At 36.3% G+C, this 21,079-nt stretch overlaps 1 protein-coding gene across 3 annotated transcripts in view; it reads right to left on the bottom strand.

Annotated features, from left to right (window-relative positions):
- The window catches only part of IDE (insulin degrading enzyme), an 89,455-nt gene that overhangs the window by 18,463 nt on the left and 49,913 nt on the right, over positions 1-21,079 (bottom strand). For 2 of the 3 annotated variants that reach the window (XM_042459263.1, XM_042459265.1), the window contains exons 12-18: positions 17,292-17,394; positions 16,535-16,657; positions 14,622-14,704; positions 10,907-11,051; positions 7,697-7,807; positions 6,843-6,963; positions 4,053-4,144 (exon numbers count right to left, since the gene is read on the bottom strand). In XM_042459263.1, coding sequence (XP_042315197.1) covers positions 4,053-4,144; positions 6,843-6,963; positions 7,697-7,807; positions 10,907-11,051; positions 14,622-14,704; positions 16,535-16,657; positions 17,292-17,394 — 778 coding nt within the window. Of the gene's footprint in view, positions 1-4,052; positions 4,145-6,842; positions 6,964-7,696; positions 7,808-10,251; positions 10,397-10,906; positions 11,052-14,621; positions 14,705-16,534; positions 16,658-17,291; positions 17,395-21,079 lie in introns of all 3 variants that reach the window. The other variant, XM_042459264.1, reaches the window with a different exon arrangement.

The following is a 21,079-nucleotide window of genomic DNA, read 5'->3' as shown; positions in this document are numbered from 1 at the left end:
CTAGCAGCACTACTGTTTTTCCTTTGATTTTATTACCATTGATCTTCTTTTATAAAGTATGCTACTATTTTGTCTTGCTTCTCTTTCTTTAAGAAAATATTCAGAGAGTTGAAATTGAGGTTGTTTTTAAACCTGTGCAATGTTTTTGGCCTGCCTGAAACAGAAAGCTGTGTGATCATGAATTCATCCATCAGGTGCACCAGTGATCTAAGTTCATCCAACAAAGCCATAATTATTTTTTCTCTGTTAACTTGCGAAAGTCAAGCTGTTTTTACTTGTCCTTGATTCCTCACTTTGGAAAACTTTCAGATGCAGCCTTCCATCAAATTACTTATCCATTGATAAGTAATTTGATGGAATGTGGTGGTCTCCCTTACTTTGGGGTGCTCAGAAGAAACTAGCTGAACTTGTAGGTTCACTGTCGGTGCACAGAACTCTTAATTTCAGAAACACAACTCTAAAATCTTTTGGAGTTTTGCTACATGCTTTGCTTTGCTACTGTCTTCCCCCTCCCCTTATATCTGGTGCCTAACCTGAAACAGAAATTTCAGTACAGTCCTGTCATACTTTGAGCTAACATATAGGGCTAACTTCACTTTAGTTTGGTAGGGAAGCAAACTAATTCTATAATATTATCTAGATTATGCTTATCTGTGCTGCAATAAAATGCCCTTGCCAACCTAATATTCAAATCTCTCAGAATGCTGTAACATACTTATTACCAGCAAATCATCATGCACTATAAAAAGCAAAATCCCTAGTCTGTTATTTCAAGTTCATACACTGCCATTTAAATTTGACACTGGCTTCATTCTTAACTATTCTGAATTCTTATTCTCTGTTCAAATTATATACTATTAGTTTGAGAACTTAAGTGGATGGATCTGGCATGCATTATTTTTATAGCCTTATTTTTGTTAAGGTGAGAAAATGGATATTACATCATGAAATGATCCTAACCAATAGGTAGGAGTTGATCACTGGAATCAAACTAGCTGGTACTTTAGGGAGAAGTGACGATAAAATGTTATATTTCACAATTGTGGGCAAAGAAGAGTATAGCCAAACACAGACTCTGGATTTCAAGAAAACTGATCTTAACAAGTTCAGGGAATAACTGGGTAGAATCCCATGGCTAGACATGCTAAAGGAAAAAGACACCCAGCACAATCACAAACAATCCCATGGAAGAAGAAAAATATAAAACATCTGAAAATCTGAATGTTTGAAAAAGCCAATGTTAAGAAGAAAGTGGGAAAAAGTGGGAAGGTGGGAAAGTGGAAAGGAAGGGCAAATCACCAAGGAAGAGTATAGCTTGTAGCCAAGCTTGCAGGAATGGTATAAGGAACGTTAAAAGCTCAGAATGAGCTGAGATTGGTTAGACAAACAAGGAGCAACAAAAGGGTTTTTTTTCCAGATATATTTGAGGCAAGAAAATGACCAAATAAGACAGTGGAGCTGCTGTTTAATAAAGATGGTGAAATGTTAACAGATCACAATGAAATGGCAGAACTACTCAATACATATTTTGTTTCAGTTTTCCCTCAAAGAGAGAACTGTGTGCTTGCATGCAGCAGCAGAGATCTTGGCAAAGGAGCTGGATTGCAAATCAAGATTAACAGGGAGTTAAAGTCACCTAGCTAACCCAAAAGAGTTCAAATCTGCAAGATCAGGTGAACTACACCCCAAAGTACTAAAATAACTTGCTGAACCACTTGACATAATTTCTGACAAATCTTGGAGAACAGGTGAGGTGTGAAAGGACTAGAGAAAGTCAAACTTTGTCCCTCTCTTCAAAAAAGTACCGTCCAAAAAAGGTCCAAGAAACTACAAACCAGTCAGCTTGACCTCAATACCAGGAAAAATAATAGAATGGATTAAATAAGAGTCTGTCAGCAAGTATCTTGATAACAAAGATCAATAGGAACCAGCATGGATTTGTCAAGAACAAACCCTACCAAACTATCTCATATAGCTTTTTGATCAGGTCACTATAGTAAATGATGTAAAATGCTGTCAATGCCATTTATCTGGATTTCAGCAAATCATTTGATAAGGTCCTCCATAATATTTTGATTAGCAAACTGCTTGCATGTGGAAAAGATGGCAACACTGTCAGATGGATCCATAACTGATTGGAAAATTGTGCTCAGAGTCATCATCAATGGCTGCACTTCAAGCTCAAAGGAGGTCTCAAGAGAGTACCTCAGTTTTCTATCCTAGGGCCACTAATCTTCAACATTACTATCAATGACTTAGATGAGGGGTGAAATGAATCCTTATCAAGTTTGATGATGACAGAAAACTGGGAGGGTTGGCTAACACATTGGAAGATTCAAAACTAGAATATTGGGCAGAAATTAATAAAATGAAATTCAATAGACACAAATCCAAAATTCTATGTTTATGCCTCAAAAACCAAATGCACATGCATAGGAAGGGGGGGGGAATACATGGCTCACCAGTACTACATGCAAAAAGGACCTTGGGATTATTGTTGATCATAAATTGAACATGAGCTAGCAGTGTGATGCTGCAACAAAGAAGACGAACACTATTTTAACTTGCATTAATAGAAGCATAGGCCTGTTACAGACAGCCAAAATAAAGCTGCTTCGAGTCACAGTGGAGGTATGGTGTTTCAATGATGCATGCATCCTAAGAGTCCAGAAGTCGCACCAAAGCCATGCTCCTGCAAATTCTGTGCTGGTCAGGCCTCATTTAGAGTACTGGTTTCAGTTCTGGGTGCCTCATTTTAAGAAGGCTATAGACAAGTTTGAGCAGGTTCAAAGAAGGGCAATGCGGATAAAGAGGTTTGGAGAACAAAACATAATAGGAAAGGTTGAAGTAGCTGGGCACGTTCAGCTGGGAAAAGAGAAAATTGCAAAGTGACAGGCTTACATTCTTTAAATATCTAAAGGGTTGTCCTAGGGAGGAGGTGGCAGGCCTGTTCACTGTTGCCCTAGAGGGTAGGGCCAATTCTAATAGTAAAGTTACAAGAGAATAGATTTCAACCAAACATTAGAAGGAACTTCTTGGCAGTAAGAGTGATTTGGCAATGGAACCAATTGCCTAGAGTGGTGACGGACAGTTCCTTCTCTAGATGTCATCAAAAAACAGGCTGGACAGCTACCTGCTGGGGATGCATTAGCTGGAGATTCTGCATCAAGCAGGGGGCTAGACTTGATGGTTCATGAGGCTGCTTCCAACTCTATGATTCTATGGTCCAAACTACACTGTGGAAATAATCCAGTTTGAGGCCACTTTAACTGTCCTTGCTCAATGCTAGGGAATTCTGGGAATGTAGTTTGGTGTAACATTTAGCTTCTGTCATAGAGCTTGGGTGCCACAATAAACTACAGTTCCCAAGACTCCCTAGCACTGAGCCAGGGCAGTTAAAGCAGTCTCAAATAGGATATATCTTCAGTGTGTTTTGGGCTTATGATGCTATGAAATACAAATGGCTTCACATCACAACCCAAAATATGCTTAAAGACAGAATGTGGAAAATTTCTGCTTCTGACACTGGCCATGCTGGCTGGGGAATTTAGGAAAATGAAACCACTACCCCCATCAGTCCATTTTCCAGATTCATGTCTGAAGTCCTGCTATGTTCAATGGGTATTTACTAATAAGTGGGTTTTGTATTTTGGCATATCCAAGGCAAAAGGGTAATACAGTATGACATAACCAAAAACCTAAAATGCAATGGAACATTTCAAGCACCCCTAACACGTGCAACAGAAAACAATAGTTATGTCCAGTTTGGACACATATAACTTGTGGTGATTATAGTTCACACAAATGGCATTCTATTCTTCCTGTATGGGCTTTCCATATAATACAGTATTTTACACACATTTCTAGAAATAGATATTAACAGATCAATAGAGTAGGAAGAAATATATAAGGAAACCTTCAGTAAAACCCACTGATAGTAAACATATGAAGATTTTAAAAACAACCCAGCCCATACAGAAACTCAAATACTTGATTCTAAGTTCACATAATATTATAAATCTGTTTCAGCTGAAAAACACATCAAAACTAACCTGTTTTGTTATATTGCCATGGAGGAGTGCTTCAATGTGTAACCGTGACAACAGCTGAGAAATAAAGGCCTTGAGGCGGGGAAGAGTGACATCTACAACAGATATTTTGACATTTAAAATCAATCATGTTTTCTATTTGGAAAAAAAGTACATTATTTTAAAATGAAACACATTTCTTAAAAAGAAGAAAGAAAAAAAATCACCACCAAAAGGCAGTGGGTGTTTTTTCTTCACAAATACTCATATTTGGGAAAGTATCCAGATCTAAATTGCTGTGCTCACTGCACAGTTTGCCTTGCTTAGAATTCATATGTCGTTTGACCCAGATTCCAATGCAGGAAAAAAAGGAAAAGAAAGCAAAGGAAAGACTACTTTGTGCTACAAGCAAACTAAAGACACATCCACTTTCAAAAATAGTAACAGTCATTCAAGTGGTGGCTGAAGATAAAGCTTAAGCTGTTAACTACAGAAAGAACATGGGGTTTTTATCTTTTTCTTGGAAGGAAGGTCAATCATGTTGACAGCAATTATTTCTAATGGCAGACTTAAAGGCTACTTGTCATTTTGAAATTAAATTGTCTGTGTGGTGTGTTTATGTGCATTAGCTAAGGCTACCATCTTTATGTCCAGTCACATCTAAGGATTCACTGGTAACCTCTCTTTCACTGTAGTCATTATCTGCACTGCACTTCTTTCAATGAGATGTGTCTTCTAATCCAGAAGCAATTGTATGGCCACCTTTGCAAACCAAATACAGAATCAGGTATAAATTTGGTCTAATTCACCAGGCTTTGTAGCCTACATCTGGCACTGAGAGACAATCATTACTAGACACTGGGAAAACATTTTTCAAGTCTCTTGTTATAAACTACTGTACCCTGACATACACAGAGCTTGTACCATGTCTGTATCTTTCTGACTACAAGAAATAGATTTCCAAATAGAGCAACACTGTTGTTGTGTGTGCCTTCAAGTTGTTTCCAACTTATGGAGATATCTTAAGATGAATCTATCACAAGGTTTTCTTGGCAAGATGTTTTCAGAGGAGGTTTGCTTTTGCCTTCCTTTGAAGATGAGAGAGTATGACATGCCCCAAGATCACCTAGTGGGTCTCCATGATTGAGTTGGAATTCAAACCCTGGTCTCCAGAGTCATAGTCCAATGTCCAAATCACTACACTGGCTCGCAGAGTAACACGAATACAACCCAAATGAGAACAAAAAGAGTAGGTGGAGATAAAACATCTACTTCTCTACTTTTCAGACCAATGTTTCCCTTCCCAAATCCTTTTTGGTAGAATACAATAAGATTAGTATGCCCCACCCGTATATGTGTGTGTGCGTGCACATGTGCCTATGCATATGCGAGAGTTCTGGTATCAGGAGAGAAAAAGAGTTTAGTGACAAATATATTTTCAATTCTGGAAATTAATAGGTTAAAAAAACAGATGGAGTAACACACATGCACATACATTCTCATTCTAAGGTCAATCCATTAGCACTAGTTTCATCCTCAAAATATCAACTATATTAAAGATAGTGAAACAAAAATGGGAATTATGGCTTATTCAAACAATTAACAATTTAACTCATCTGTTCAATTATTTGATATTTACTCACGCCTTGATATTTACTCACATTTCTGATCTTTTGGGATCAGAAAAAGAGTATGTACAATGAGACTATTCATTAATATTGAAAAACTAATTTATAATACTGAGACTATCTCCTTATCCTGCCCTACAATAGCCCTCTAGCCTTATGAAAGTGCTACACAGAGTGTTGGGGCACCCTGTTGGATAGGAAAGACAGTGGTGTAAACAGGAAGGTAGGGATTCCACATATTCATGCAGAGACGCATTCCATTAGCACAGCTGATGGAAAACTGATCTTGGAATGTGGCAGCTTCAAAATTAGGAAATTTCTTTCTCTTAGATTTGTAGGTCAGGGACAAAGGTCCCCTCACCCTACTTACCCAAGCACCCACAAATGATTTAGACTTTTGCACAGGGGGGGTTGAAGACAACCCAGTAACCACAGCTGAATGTAGTTATTAAGATGGCTGAGTGGAAATGCAGAATAGTCTAACTTATGTCTGGGTGCTTAGGAACACTAGGACCAAGACTTGTAAGTCAAATATATCCCTGCCCAAGTTCTAGCTATGCTTGTTCAGGCAAACATCTGAACAAGGCTTTAATCAAAGTTTACATCTCAGTATGTTTTGGAAAGCATAGAATTTTGGATAGCCTAGCTTCTGCTGATGTAACTTAAACTTCTGGGAATAAACTATTTTTACATGTATCATTTTAGATTTCAACTAGGTATCTTATTTTGATGAATTCACTAAATTTATTCAGCAATTTATTTTAAATGTTTAATACTCTGTTATTTTAATCTTCCCCTTGAACCAAATGGGGCTTTGATCATCCTTAAGGATTACCAAGAATCTAAATCTGGAGGCTAAAGCCCTAGGACAGAGAAGAAAATTTCTGGCAGTTTTTCCAACCATCAGCAAGTCAATTACTGAAAAGCTTCAAACTGTCCATGAAATGGGAACACTATGCCAGAGTCTACTCATGACTGAAAAGAAATAAACTAGAACATTTCTAAATTGAGTTGAGAGATGAAGCATTAGACTAGAAACTTCACAAGTTACACTATAACAAATTGGACCATCAGTTCAATATTGCTACACTAACAGCCAGTAATCCTCTATGGTTTGAGGCAGAAGGTTTTCTAGCCCTTTTAAAACATTAGTCAGCAAAGATGCTTAAATTCAGGAAAAGCTTACCATCTAAAGCTTCTTTTAATTCATCTTTGGTCCAGGCAACTTCTGTCATTAATAGCCGAAGGTAATACATGGCATGCTGGTGTGGCTGTTCAGCTCGAAAGTTGTTAAGTGATCTCATATACTACCAAAATTACAATAAAAATCACATAATAGTTAACAATGAAGTTTGGAAAAGAACTGAATTACCTCAAGTTCTCAAATTTTATATTCAAAATAAATAAAAACAGCCAAAAGATATTCAAGTAGGCAACCAGGGTTCCCTCTTATCTGAAACTAGTTAGCACAGTCAGTACTCATCATGCCATATTAACACTAGTGGCAATATAGTACACACCTGTAGTTAATGCTAGCAAAAACACAAGCAATGTGAATGAAGGAACAGGGAGTGAGTGTGTGAACTCGCAGCCTGTTCCCAATCTCTGAAATGTGGTTAAGGACTAGGAAAAGAATACATCTGCAAAAGCTGAACAGATGATTTCAGAAGCTCAGAGCTTCAGTTAAAAAAGCTGCTGCCAACACAGGGGATATTTAGGGTACAGATTTCTTTCCATCCACAGAAGATTTCTTAGCCATTAAAAAAAGCTCCTCGGAGCAGATTTATGGGGTAAGCAAAAGCCTTCGGAGGGAAGCCAACATACAAAGATATATATAAAAAATAACAAGAACTTGAAACTGCTTGTCTACTCAGATACAGGTCTCACTGAATGAACTGGTGTTTTCTTTGGTGGGGGGTCTGTCTGTCTCACAACAAAAGTATCATTGGTAGGTCCTGTATGGTGCTTTTTGAAATTTTAATAGAGTGGCATGTTTCCTGTTTAGAGTCTAGTATCAAAGTAAACTTCTAGATGGCTTACCGCTTCCTTGATAATTTCAAATCTTTTTTCATCAATCTCAAAGGTGGCCATTTTCTCAATAATCTTCTTCAGCAGGATATGCTGCTTGTCATTGTAACCTTTTACAGAAAGCTATAGGGAGAGAATAAGTAAGTTGTTTATGTACTTGAAACCTTCCTTTAAAGCAAAATGGAGATTTCCATTAGTGCTGTAAATAGCTAAGAGCCAGGATGGCATAGAGGTTTGAGCGTTGGATTACAATTCTACAGACCTGGATTCAAACCCACCAGGTCGTCTTAGACAAGTCAGATTGTTTCAGAAAAAGGCCATGGCAAATCTTGCCAAGAAAAACTCATGATAGATTTGCCTTGGGGTTGCCATTAAACCAAAAATTATTTGAAGGCAAACAACAACAACAACTACTACTACTGCTATTACTACAGTAAATAGCAATCTCCTAACAACAAGAAATGTTTTGCCTTGCTTTAATGGAATTCTTAATGTTTCCCATCAGTTGCATTGCATTTCTGCAGAGTTTCACTAGTATTTTACTAACTCTCAGGAATAAACTTGTACCAAAAATAAACACTGTGGAAGTGATACTACAGCACAGAGCAAATATATTATTGTACAGTGCAAAGCAAAGAAAGCACTGTTCATCATACAAGATAAGGTAAATCCTCATTTGAATTTTCTGAATTTAAAATAGGAAAAACAGTGTGATAACCTCCCAAAAGCAATGTAGTATTATTTCAAAAAGAATAAAGGTATGCTAAGATTTCAAAATCTAGTGCAAAAATAGAAGAAAATACCTCCATTCCATAATTTCTAAAGCAACAGAGTTTACAATACTCTTATTAAGAAAAGTAGGATAGTAAAAAAATTTAAGACATTGAGATGATAGCTTTCTAAAGTTATTGCATAACTGGATTAATCATCACATGTATGCACTCATACTGAAGTACTGCTTCTTTGAAATGCATACCACTTTAATATTCCATTAACCCTGCTTTATCATATCATTCTCTCTTTCTCATCCTGAATGTTCATTTGCATCAGTGTGTACTTCTTTTAGAAAATGCTGCTTATCCCATGACATCCTGTGATGCAGAAATTATATAGTATACCTGAAAGTTGTATCATCCCATAATAAAGTCACTATGGGGTAAAGCAGGCCGCCCATGAAAAAGTCAGATTGGGGTCGCAGCAACCACATGCCATGGCCCCAATCCACCTTTTTGCCAGTGCAAAAAATAAGCAGCAAATTGCTGCTCCTTTTTGTGCTGGCAAAAAAAACCCCCAAAAACGGGTTTTCCCACCCTGCCACAGCTTTACAGTGCTCCTGTGGTGTGGGGCATCTAAATGCAGCGTCGCCTGGCAGCCGGTCTGTGTGTGGGCAACCAGATGCTATGAAGATGGCTTCCAGGCGACTTCAGAGCATGCGGCACCAAACTGCTGTGCTCTGAAGCTGCTCAGACAGCGGCACAAGGGTGGTCTGTTTCGCCCCAAAATTATACAAACATTATTTTAACAGAACAGAATCACAATCTCTGGGTAATGAATAGGATAGATGTCTGAAGTATTTTATGATTGATAGAAAATGGTAATGACTATGGTAGATGATCAAAGAAATTAGACTTGGTTTTAAATTATGTTGTCTACATCCCAAGCTACAGACTGAAGAGATATGATGCAGCAATCTTTTTAACCTAAGTAGATCTGGGTCAGTGATTCAATGAGAGGCTCTCTGGGAACAGTACATACATCAACTTGAGTTACACAGTGGAAGAAAGGCAGAATATAAATTTAAATAGTAACAAACAAAAAATCTAGTAGCCTCTTTAATATTAAAAACTGTGTTTGTATTTTCAGTCAGTTTTAGTATAGAAAATTCCAGGTCAGCCTAAACAACATCATCAAGGAATGTTCTATGAGATGAGAGGTATATCCTCTTAAAAGTCTTGAACAGATCTCATATTTTATATCTGATCAAGAAAATCTAAGAAAGAAGTAATAATGTATGAGAAATCTGTTTTTTTTTTCCTACTGCAGAAAAAAACGGACTCAAATTTATTTGACTCCAACATGCAATTTTCTCATAGTCAGTAAAACAGTTTAGTAAAGTGTATATTGGAGGGGGACTAATTTAGGTTTACAAATATTCATGCTCCTACAGACCAATTAGTCTTTATTGTCACAGAACATTCTGGTGAATGCATGGTTTTGTTTATCAAATTCACAATTCAAATGACCAATAGCTTAGAAAATTCCATGATTATTTTAAAACCATTAGTCTTGCAATGTTTCTATAGAAATAACTAACCATGCAAATTAGTTACAATGTTACACAGCACACTACAAAAAAATTCACAAAAAACACATGCCAATCACGTTCAAACCATTCAATAAATAGTTTAATATTACACATGGGTTTTCCTACCTGTTATAACAAAAATGCAAGGAAACACAGAACAAGTAGCCATTTTGCTTAGAAAGGAAGAAGCCAACATTTTTCCAAACGGCATTTAATTCTCAAGCCATCTCATTCCTTCCTGGTTTTCCCCCAGCTTACTTACAAGTATTGCATTCATTCCTGATGCAATGGCATAGACCAAACCTGAAAGGCGTGCTGCATATGTATACTCTTTTAAATCATCCTTCAATAACCTGATTAACAGGTATGTCATGTTGCAATGGAGAGGGTCAGCATAAAGGTAGCGACTAACAAAAAGAAAAAAAAAGGATGCTTTGATACTTCCAAGCAGCGACATGGTAAGGGGTGAAGAAACATGACTGAAGAGTATGTATATGCAGCCTCATAACCAATATTCTTGGAAATGAAAAAAATGAAATCATAGTAAAGAATTTGTTTCTTCATTGGAAGTTCTGATTTAATAACTGGAAGAGCAGAGATCTTAGCTCCAATTAGGAGCACAATTAAATTTAGTTTTAGGTGAAAAAAATTTACAACTAATCTGGCAAATGATGTAAAATGAAGCCAAAAGTCCTGAATGTGAATGGAAGTGTTGAAGACTTGCGAAAAGATTTAAGTGGAAACTCAAACTATGAGAAAGTATAGTCAGAAACCAAGGTTGAAAGGGGAAGAAAAAAGATTTTCAGTTGGGAAGGTGATTTTAAATATGCTTCAGCAAATCAAGTTTTGCTGTAGCTTTTTGATTCATGGATGTAAATTTAAGGCTTTTAAGGAGTCTCCTTAATCTGGGTACTTACATACATCCCATAGATGGTATTTTGGAGATCATAGTTCAAGCCAGCTAGTTCTGCTGCATATGCATACTCGTTGAGGGAGTCTTTGAGTAGCTCAAGGTACAAATAGGCCATGTTACAATGTAAGGGATCCACGTAAGCAAATGGGCTGGAAGAAAATGTTGAAAGTAAAATATCTGATACAATTACTTTCCACTTCTGTTAGATCCTCCACACTAGGTCTCAAGGATACAATTAAGAAAATCATTTTGGTGGTTCCAGTTGTGACAATATTGAAACAAACACAAACACACACTAAATGGGAACAGAGAGCTAAAAACATACCCATTTAACATTTTGACTAACTACATACATTGACAGAAATGCCTTTTTTGCCCACTACATTTTGAGTTTCGTATAGAGAATTTAGAAAAAGAATATAATAAAAAACAATCATTTTGTAAGGGAACTAAAACCCACCACAAAGTACTAATTTAAATTTCAATGGCTAGTCCATATAAGACAGCTTCACAATGAAGTTAATCTGTATCAAGATGAAATCACACTGAACACATCTGCTAGTTTCAGAGAAAAAGAAAAATATTACAGCTGTGGGTTTAGTTTTACTATCCAGTTGTCATCTTTAGATTAAGAACAGAAATATCAAACCAAGTTTCATGTTTGGCTGATAAAATTTTGTAGATCCCAAGGAGGTACAGAAGTCTGCACAGACGTATAAAAGGCAAAGACAACTCAAAGACTCAAGTCATGTTTCAACAATACTGCTTAATGCCAGATTAACCCGATTAAGATCAGAATCAATTTGTGTACAGCATGATCTAAAATCTTCTACAGATATGTACATAGATATGCAGCAGTTACAAAAATACAAACCTGTAATTGGCACAAAAATAAACTGTTCATACAAAATCCTTACTGAAGTATGCCTTTATCATAAAATCAAATATAAAAAACAAGTGAGATATAATGATGTTTGAAAGAGCAACTGAATCAATGTCTAATAAAAATTATAATTTCCCCCCAGTTTTTAAAAGGAAAATCAGAATACTCTACAAGTCACATGAAACAGGCTATAACACCAGTAATTCAGATCTGCACAGTGATCCTATGCATTTTTAACCAGACATAAGTCTCATGGTGCACAAAAGAGCTTACTCATAAGAAGGTGCATGGAGGCTTTTAGCCTCAGTGTATGTTTACTACTCATAGAACAATGCTGCAGTATTTTTCCATTTACATCTTACCATGGTATTATCTTATGCCTAAAACTGCAATGACATAGAGCTTTTTTGTTGTGGTGGTTGACAAGTCTTGCAGAGACTTCTTCTGGAGACAGATTCACTTGAATATGCTATCTATATCAGTAATCCTAAATGCATTTACCAGGGAAGAAGCACCACTAAACACTTTCGATTTTGCTTCTGAATGGGAATGCACAGATTACACTGACATTCATGTGGGCTTCTAGATAAATCAAAACTAAACTCACACAGTCTAATGACCTATTATGGAATGACCACAATGCTTTTGTACTCTGCAACGCAGCCTTCTGGTGCTGCTTTTTGGTACCTCACCTATTGGCTTAATCTGTCTTGATCTCAGAATCCATGCCATGCCTGTTTAAATCAAATTTCTCCCCATACAGTTCTGTATTAATTTTACTGATGAAGAAAAAAGACAATGCAGAATACTTTTTCTAGAAAGAAATTATTCTTGTCCACATATAAGGAGGGATTCCAAATGGGCAAAAGGACTCTATAGACCATGTACAAACTGTCACTAGCACTCCATTCAGTTACCCTGTCAGGAGAAGTATGCATCTCATGTATGCTATGACAATGCTAGCTTGTATAAATGTAATACTAATATATTACATGCTACATATTAATATAATATAATATAATATATAAACATAGTGTACAAATATATACCTAGCATTGTCATGACACAGGTGAATATTAGGGTTCTATATAAAAGACTGCTGTCCTGCAGTAACAGCTTATACTTATTTGCAGTGCTTTATTGTATATTCCTGCAAGGCAAGAGGCTGGACTGAATGGTCCTTGTGGCTTCTTCCAGCTCTATGATTTTTTATTGTCCCAGCTGTCTCCTGCATACAGGTTATATGTGTCCAGGCCAGGCAGAAATTCCACCTTGCAAATGCAAAACAGGTTATGCTAAAAGAACAAACCATGGAAATAATGGTACAGTCTAATTGTAGACTGATACTTCAGCAGCTGTAACCCGGGACCTGGAAGAAAACTGGAAGCAGCTCAGCAGACTTAATATATAATTGCCTCTTGGGGCCCTGCAACCATGTGCTAATAATTGCTAGATCCAAATACCCACTATGCACCCTATGTAATTCTTTTCCTCCCAGTCAAAGCTGTGCCCTGCCTATTTGCCTAGCAAAACCATGGGGAACAGATGGTTGCTAAATAAACCATAGACTATGATGTGAATACATAAGAAAACTGCATGTATAGTAAAGAAATGAGACTTCTCTAATACTTCATGTCTCTAAAAAACTATTCTCTACCAAAAAATGAGAAATAAACCAACCAAAAGAGGTAATTGTCAGCTTTTAATAAACAGAGCAGCCCCACATTCCATCTATTAAGTACCTTGTTTTTTAAGAAGTGCTCTTCCCCCATTAAATACAGCCACCATATACAATAACTTTTAAGCAGATAAGGAAAAGTATAGTAACAAAGTGATTAACATAACTCCATGGCTCAACTCTTAGAGCATCAACAACAATGCAAGTAGATCATAAACTGAGGGTGCCAAATTTGTATATTAGTAGACTCATCTAAGTGATCTAATCACATCTACATAAAAAGGTACTTAGGGGCAAAACATATGGCCCTGAAGGAGCAGCTTCTGACTGCCTCTTTGCTCGTTAGGTTGGGGCTGCGGCAACCACATACAGACAGTCACTCCTTTTTGTACTGGGGAATGGGAGTCTTTGCTGCCGCTGTGGCATTTCTTTGGCGCAGCATGTGTAAATGCTGCGCTGCCAAAACATTGTGGATCTGCCACATGTGTGGTCAGCTGGGCAAACTTCCCAGAGAATTGGGAGTGTGCTGCTATCTGAAAGCCATGCCCCCAGTCCGCCAGGAAGCTCACTCCTTTTGACCATCTGTTTCACCTGTCAGTTGGATCACAAAGTTGAAGTCCATTAAACAAACGGAAAAGTAATGCCATCCATAATCAGAAAAATCCCAAGTAGTAACAAAAAAGAATTCTCTGAAGATGCCAGCCACAGATGCTGGTGAAACGTCAGGAAGAAACTTTTCTGGAACATGGCCACATAGCCCAAAAAAACCACAAAAAACTATAAAAAAGAAGTTGACTGTCAGAACTCCAGCTTAAATGCTGAGCATGGAAAAAAATCCAAGACATTCAGCTACAGTTATTAATGTATGGAAGCATGTTTATGCTTATTTATCCTTAGCTGCCTACTCCACGGTACATGTGCTGAAAAATTCTATCTTGGAAATATTAGAGATACATTTGATTGGGAGAAGATATGAATCCTGTCTTCCACACAAAAGCAGCACTTCAACTGCATTTTCCAATCTGGAGAAAACTGTACACAAAAACAGCTCACTGTTCACCATAATGCCGAGGAAAGAATTGGATGAACTGACAATCATGTTATTACAAAGATATGCTCTACTTAGTATGATAAATTGTAAAGCTAATGCTCGCATACCTGAAAAATTCAAAGTTGAGGCAAGCTTTGGGTAAGAAAAATTTATCATCTTGCTTGAACCACAGTTTGCTCATAGCGGTGTCCTGCATTTAAAAACAACATATGTTTCTACATTTAAAAACTGTCTTTTTAAAATCATTTTAACTTGTATTATATTCTTCTGAATATCAGAGATGCAACACCTATGCAAAACAGGAATACCACAAGGCTCATCAGAGTCCCATTTTGCATTTTCACAACTCAAGTGCACAGACCTGAGGAATGGATGTAGACATAGTAGGGATGCATGGAACTACTCATGTCTAATGTCTCTTCATGGCAGCAATATGTGAGGACATGTGCTCACATTCATGTCTGGGAACAAGTTTCTGGGTCCTATGGTATTGTTTCATTAGAAGTGCCCCCCCCCCCATGAAATACAGCCACCATATAAGCAGCTGTGGAAGAGTGTAGTAACAAAGCGATTAACATAACTCCATGGCTCAACTCTTAGAGCATCAACAACAATGCAAGTGGATCATAAACTGAGGGTGCCAAATTTGTATATTAGTAGACTCATCTAAGTGATCTAATCATATCTACATAAAAAAGGCACTTAGGGGCAAAGCATATGGCCCTTGAATCATAGCTAAGCTTAAGAAGAGGGAAGGCTAGCTTGCAACACTGCTAGTGATGGAAGAACCCTAATACAATCCATGCCCAAATCTGGAATAGTTTGGTTTTGCTTCATTTTGAGGTGCAATGTTCTATCTATGGGAGTTCATATTCAACCTCTGCAATTTAAGCATTGGCTTCACTGCTACTTATATATCTGAATACAGTAAACTGCAAACTATATATTGGAGAAAAATATCTTTTAAACCATAGGTAAACAGATGATATTCACTTATACCATATAACCTTAAAACACTGTTCAAGTTGTATTATAAAAGGATGGTTTTTGAATATACAAGCTTGGTTTTTGAACAAATAAGCTTATTCTTTCATAAGAACATCAGAAAAAAAATGCTCACAAATTTTATTACTCAAAAGTAATATCTTATAGCTTATTATCATGTATAAAGATATCAGAATCCTGTGAGGGATAATTCCACTGCTTTTGTGATGTACCTTTAATGTTTAGTTCCTTTTATAATTATGGGAATGTTGCCTCAGCAAATGGAACATCACATGGTGAAAATGCTTGCCCATGCTATTATTGTCTTTTGCTCTGTTATAGATGTTGAGGCATTGAGAGTAGAGGTTGTAGGACACAATCACTTATAGCAATCAGACGAGATTTTTAGAATAGTGACTTAAAGTATCTATTTAAGTTACCTGTGTGAAACGGAAACATAACCTATCATTGTTAAAACGCTCAACTATAAGAGCAACTAGCAATCAAGATTAGAGAACTGTAACTAACTAATTTTAAAATAACTTCCCAGACACCATTTTCTAAACATTTCTACTTGATACAAATTGAGTCTCCCTTACTTGAAATGCATAGGACCAGAGGTGTTTTTAATTCTGGATTTTTGGGGTTTTGGAATACTGCATATACATAATTAGGTATCCTGGAGATGGGACCCAAGTCTAAACATGAAATTCATTTATGTTTTGTCTATAGCTTATGCATATAGCCTGAAGGTTATACATAATATTTTTAATAATTTTGTGCATGAAACAAAGTCTGTGCACAATAAACCATCAGTAAGCAAAAGTGTCACAATCTCAGCCACCCATATGGACAATTTTGGATTTTGAAGCATTTTAGAATTTCGGATAAAGGATACTCAACCTGTAATGGATTCAGCTACTGTCTATTTTGTAAAAAAATAGTTCTTCACTATCTCAGTCAGCCATGTGAACAATGTTGGTATTTTGGAATTCCGGATAAGGGATATTCAGCATGTATAGGGAAAAAAACTTACCTTAATAAGGGTAGGGTACTGCGGTGCATCCTTCTCTAAAGGTACTATTTCAAAGTTAGTAGGAATAAATTCATTCTTCATTGGGAGCTTGAATTTCCCATTAAGGTCAGCATTTTGCCATTTCTGAGTATAAAATGTAAACAAGAATGATGTTTTTGCTATCACCTAGTGTGCATATTAAAAACCAATAACCTTAGTTCTTCCTTGCCATAGATATCACTACCATTCTCAATATATTGAAAAAGTAAGCCTCCATGAATAAGACCCTTGTGAACAGAATGGGAAGACAATGATTTTCAAGAATTGACCCAGCATTAAATTTCATGTTCAATACTGTAGTGTAATTTCTAATTACCTGCACAGGAATACAAGCTTCTTTTCAATTTGTTGTGATTATTACTGAGAGTTCAGTTTTTAAGAAAATGGAATTATTTTTAATAGCCATCATTAGATAATCTCATATTTTAAAGAAAAGAAATTTTAATGAATAAATATTTAGTATAGAGTTTCAGATTTTTATTTAATATGATCAACCCACCATAAAAAAACTATTAATAATTCCACATTTCACTAGAATATGCAATATTTTTAATATATTTTGTTGGAATAATTTCCACTGTAACAATGTAATGACCCAAGTAACAATTAGTAATAACTGTTCTTACAGATAATAAAAACTTTCTTAGCAGCACTAAAAAAAGGGTTTGTATCCAGGACTGGTTTCAAGAATTAGATACTACCAATTTTCTTAACACACCTTAACGACTTCATCAGAAATTGCTTCTTGCTTGTACTGGGTTCCATACCATTGTTCTGTCCTATCAGTTTTTCCTTCAAAAGCCTTAGAGACTATTGCAACCCTAGAAATAAAATTAAAACATAGTAAGTAACCAGGTTTTTTTTCTAGAAAACAACAACAAAAAAACCATCTTGCATGGTTGTTATAATAATATTAATAAAGACGCTTTTTATTGACAGTGCAATTTTTGGCACTCCTATTCTACATCTGCACACTCCATTTAATACTTTTACCAATGAAAAATCCAAGTCAGCCAACAATTATTCTTGTTAAAAGAACTGTGTTAAAGGACTCTGATAAACTTAAAATTTGTTTGCAAATAATGAACAAATACATTCAATTTGCAAAACTATCAAGGAAAATATTTACAGAACTTAACACAGGGAATTCTTTCCCATTAAGGTCAAAGATCCACAGGAAAAAAGTCAATCTGAAATAAATAGTTAATTGTATGTTCTTAATAATAAATTCTATAAATAAAATAAAAATATTGTAATTCTCAAGAAGACAGTGTTAAATCACTATTAATCTCCTGCTGCTCTGTCTACTCAAAGTGGGACTTACTGATTAACAGAAACAACACTATAACTATCCCTAACAGAGGGAATGAGAAGGAGGATTCCTAAAAAACAAAAAACAGAACTACTGGGGGATATGACCTCCAGAGCAATACTACTGAAAGGGGTGGCCTGTGGAACAGTGATGGTCTACGGTGAAGTTCCAGGAAACTATGCAAATATAGTAATAATATAACAGAAATATGCTAACAATCACTAGAAAAAAACAATTTCCAGTTTGCCACATTAGATAACTTGAGACGCACTGGTCCAGAACAAGTAAAGAAGGCAGTAACTATTGAGGACTACTGCAGAACAGTGTCTGAATGATCTTCCAATAGCAGTACCCAACCAAATAGCAAGGAAGCAGGGAGTTTGGGGAAATGCCTGAGGGTTGGATGAATTTTAAGTGTGCAGATTCCCCATCCCTGACTGAATACATCAAGTTCTGGTTCTGGCTTCTAGCTAGCTGTAGATCAAATGTTACGCAAAACAGAGAACCAAAGTTTCTACAGGCCTATTTCTTTCACTGTCTTATTTCTAAGGTCATTATTTCTGTGATTAGCTAGAAATCTAGATGCCATTAATTATGTCATATTAACCTCCAAAACCAAGGCTTCAAGATGTACATGGAAACAGTTTCAATAGGAAAGGATTTTAAAAAGTTAATGAAGTGACTTAACAGTAGTGACCATAACCCCTATTATTTTTTACTAACTGATTTCAGAAGCCTTGGTACATAACATTTGAAAACTAAGGAAGCCAATATATCTACAAAGTATAAGAGGGCAAGAATTTCTGTAATTTTCTGCTCAATTAGTCCTTCTGCTGGACATTGTCAGAACTAAACATTGGTATAATTCCTATACCAATATTTTTATTTATTTATTTCATTTGTATAGTTTATGTTCTATGACTTTTAGATTGTTTGCCATTGGCAGGTTATATGCTGTTTTGTTGAGACCTGTAAAGTGTCATGCAAATTTATGGTGCTATATAAACAAACATTAATGCATAGCATTTATTTCATTGCAGCAAACTTGGAACTGCTTGGAATAGACTGTCTGGTAAAGAGTAGGAAGGGGCAGCATAAAGCTGCAGGGTGTGGGAGCAGAACTTCTCTAAAACACATGCTGTAGAAGATTCAGAGAATGTCTGTGCAGGTGCAGATTGATCCATATGTGTGGGTTTATGGATGACTATTCAAAGAACTACAGTTATAGGTAAGCATTGTGTCCATATGTGTAAACCCGTTGTTCATTGTGTTGAGATAAGAGAGTTACCATAGAAGATGTGATTCATCATGGTTTGTACCTATAATAGTTTGTTCTCCCCAGTCAGACGACCTTGAACTAGATGTTGAGTGAGAATGCCCATTTCAACAGTTGCAATAATCCTCAATTGCCTCACTCTCACCAGTGCAGTATTCTACTCTGTTCTGTATCCTGTGATTTGTATAATTACCTTGTTGCAGAGAGCAAAACACTGTTATCTGCATGCAACAGAGGGGCCATTTTTATTAGTGATCAAGATTAATATAATATTCACATAATGGTAAATTATCATTGTTCTTACACCATGGTTCATATTAGAAATATAGACTTTCAGCTGTTGTGTACATAATTGACTTGGGTTTTTTTGTTGTTTTTTTTGCTGAAGCCATGATTCTGTGGGAGTGCACACAAGAAACACTTAGGTAAGCAGTTTTTCTCAGTACCAATGACAGAATTGTTACCATAGAAACTAACTGCAAAGGAAAATAAAGTGTCCCTTACACTATTGTACTGTGCCTTGTACTCATACATAATGTGAAGGAAAGGCTATATGGCATGCTTCATTTATAACACTGACACTTCCATCTTGAGATATTATTTAGCAGCCCATAACAAGTTTAAAATAAATAATTACTAATTGCTTCTGTCTCTTATTCAGCATTATTCATTGTTTTGTTTGTACTAAATGTTCAAATTGATAGGTGCTCAGTGGATCCAAATGTTCTATATTCTTCAAAATAACTATCAGTTGTCTCTATGATGCAAAACTAACATTATTGCTAGTAGAAATGGTATTTGCTCCTACTGTTTCAAATTATTATTTCTCCTTTTCACTGAAGAAATCAACAGGAACTCCTTGCTAAGCAAATTCCTTAAAAAATATTATGAATAAACAACTATGTACGAGACTTATCTCAACAATAAAGTAAAATAAAACAATTCATCTCACAACTTTGAACTGTGTTGCGGATCTCCTTCTTGGGTTCTGTTCAATGTAAGTGGTCATTTTAAAGTCCAGTGCTGTCTTTGTGTAAAGCAAATTCTTTTTAAGAATGTAGCCAGTGGATATCTTTGCATGACACAAAAAGACACTGGAATCCTAGTTTGTCATGTACATGTGCATGCCACTTGCTGCTTTTCCTTGCAGTGGGATCACAGCATTTGTTCCACAATTAGTTCATCATGTCATCTGGAAGCAGGCAGCTTCCTGTCTTTGTTGTATTCCAGATCAGAGAAAGATTCCAAAGTTTGTTCTTGGCTTCTTTCTCTGTTTCACAGGGAGGCAATTAGTCAAATAAGAGAAAGCATCCATTGCTAGATTACACAATAAGCCAACCATGGAGCAAAGCTGCATGGTTTTCTTAATGGCTCTTATTGCAAGTGAGAAAAACAGCCATGTGCCACAGAGTGCTGCTCATTCATGACAAGCTAGAGTTGCTTGTTCTGTCAAATGAAGTCACCCAATACTGAAGACTAAAATGTGATTTTAAAAATCAATTGGAAATTTAATGTCACAAAGTTGCAGAAAGCAGAATCACAAAATCACGTTTTACAAAATCCAGCATCTTTCTTTCTCACCCACCATCTTCTTTAAAGATCTGAAAAGCAACTTCAGGAGAAGCTTGAATGTACCCTTATTATATAAGCTTCCAATGGGAAGAAGATACTAAAAACAGTCAAAACTATTTTAAAAGAGTCTTCAGTGGCATTTTTCAGAGTTCACTTTGTATTTGCTTTTACTTCCTTAGGCCTTCTCTGTTTAACAGACCAGTCAGTAATGCTTCCACAGGACTAGACATGTTAGTCCTTTGCAGAGCAAAAACTGCAGAATTCTGTGGCAGTAGACACAGAAGTGGTTATTTCACACTTTTAATTAAATTCCTTTCATCCATTCTGTTTCCCCACTACCTGTGCA

The sequence above is a fragment of the Sceloporus undulatus genome, chromosome 3, assembly GCF_019175285.1.
Source record: "Sceloporus undulatus isolate JIND9_A2432 ecotype Alabama chromosome 3, SceUnd_v1.1, whole genome shotgun sequence".
Classification (NCBI taxonomy): domain Eukaryota; kingdom Metazoa; phylum Chordata; class Lepidosauria; order Squamata; family Phrynosomatidae; genus Sceloporus; species Sceloporus undulatus.
This window is presented reverse-complemented; position numbering and strand designations above follow the sequence as displayed.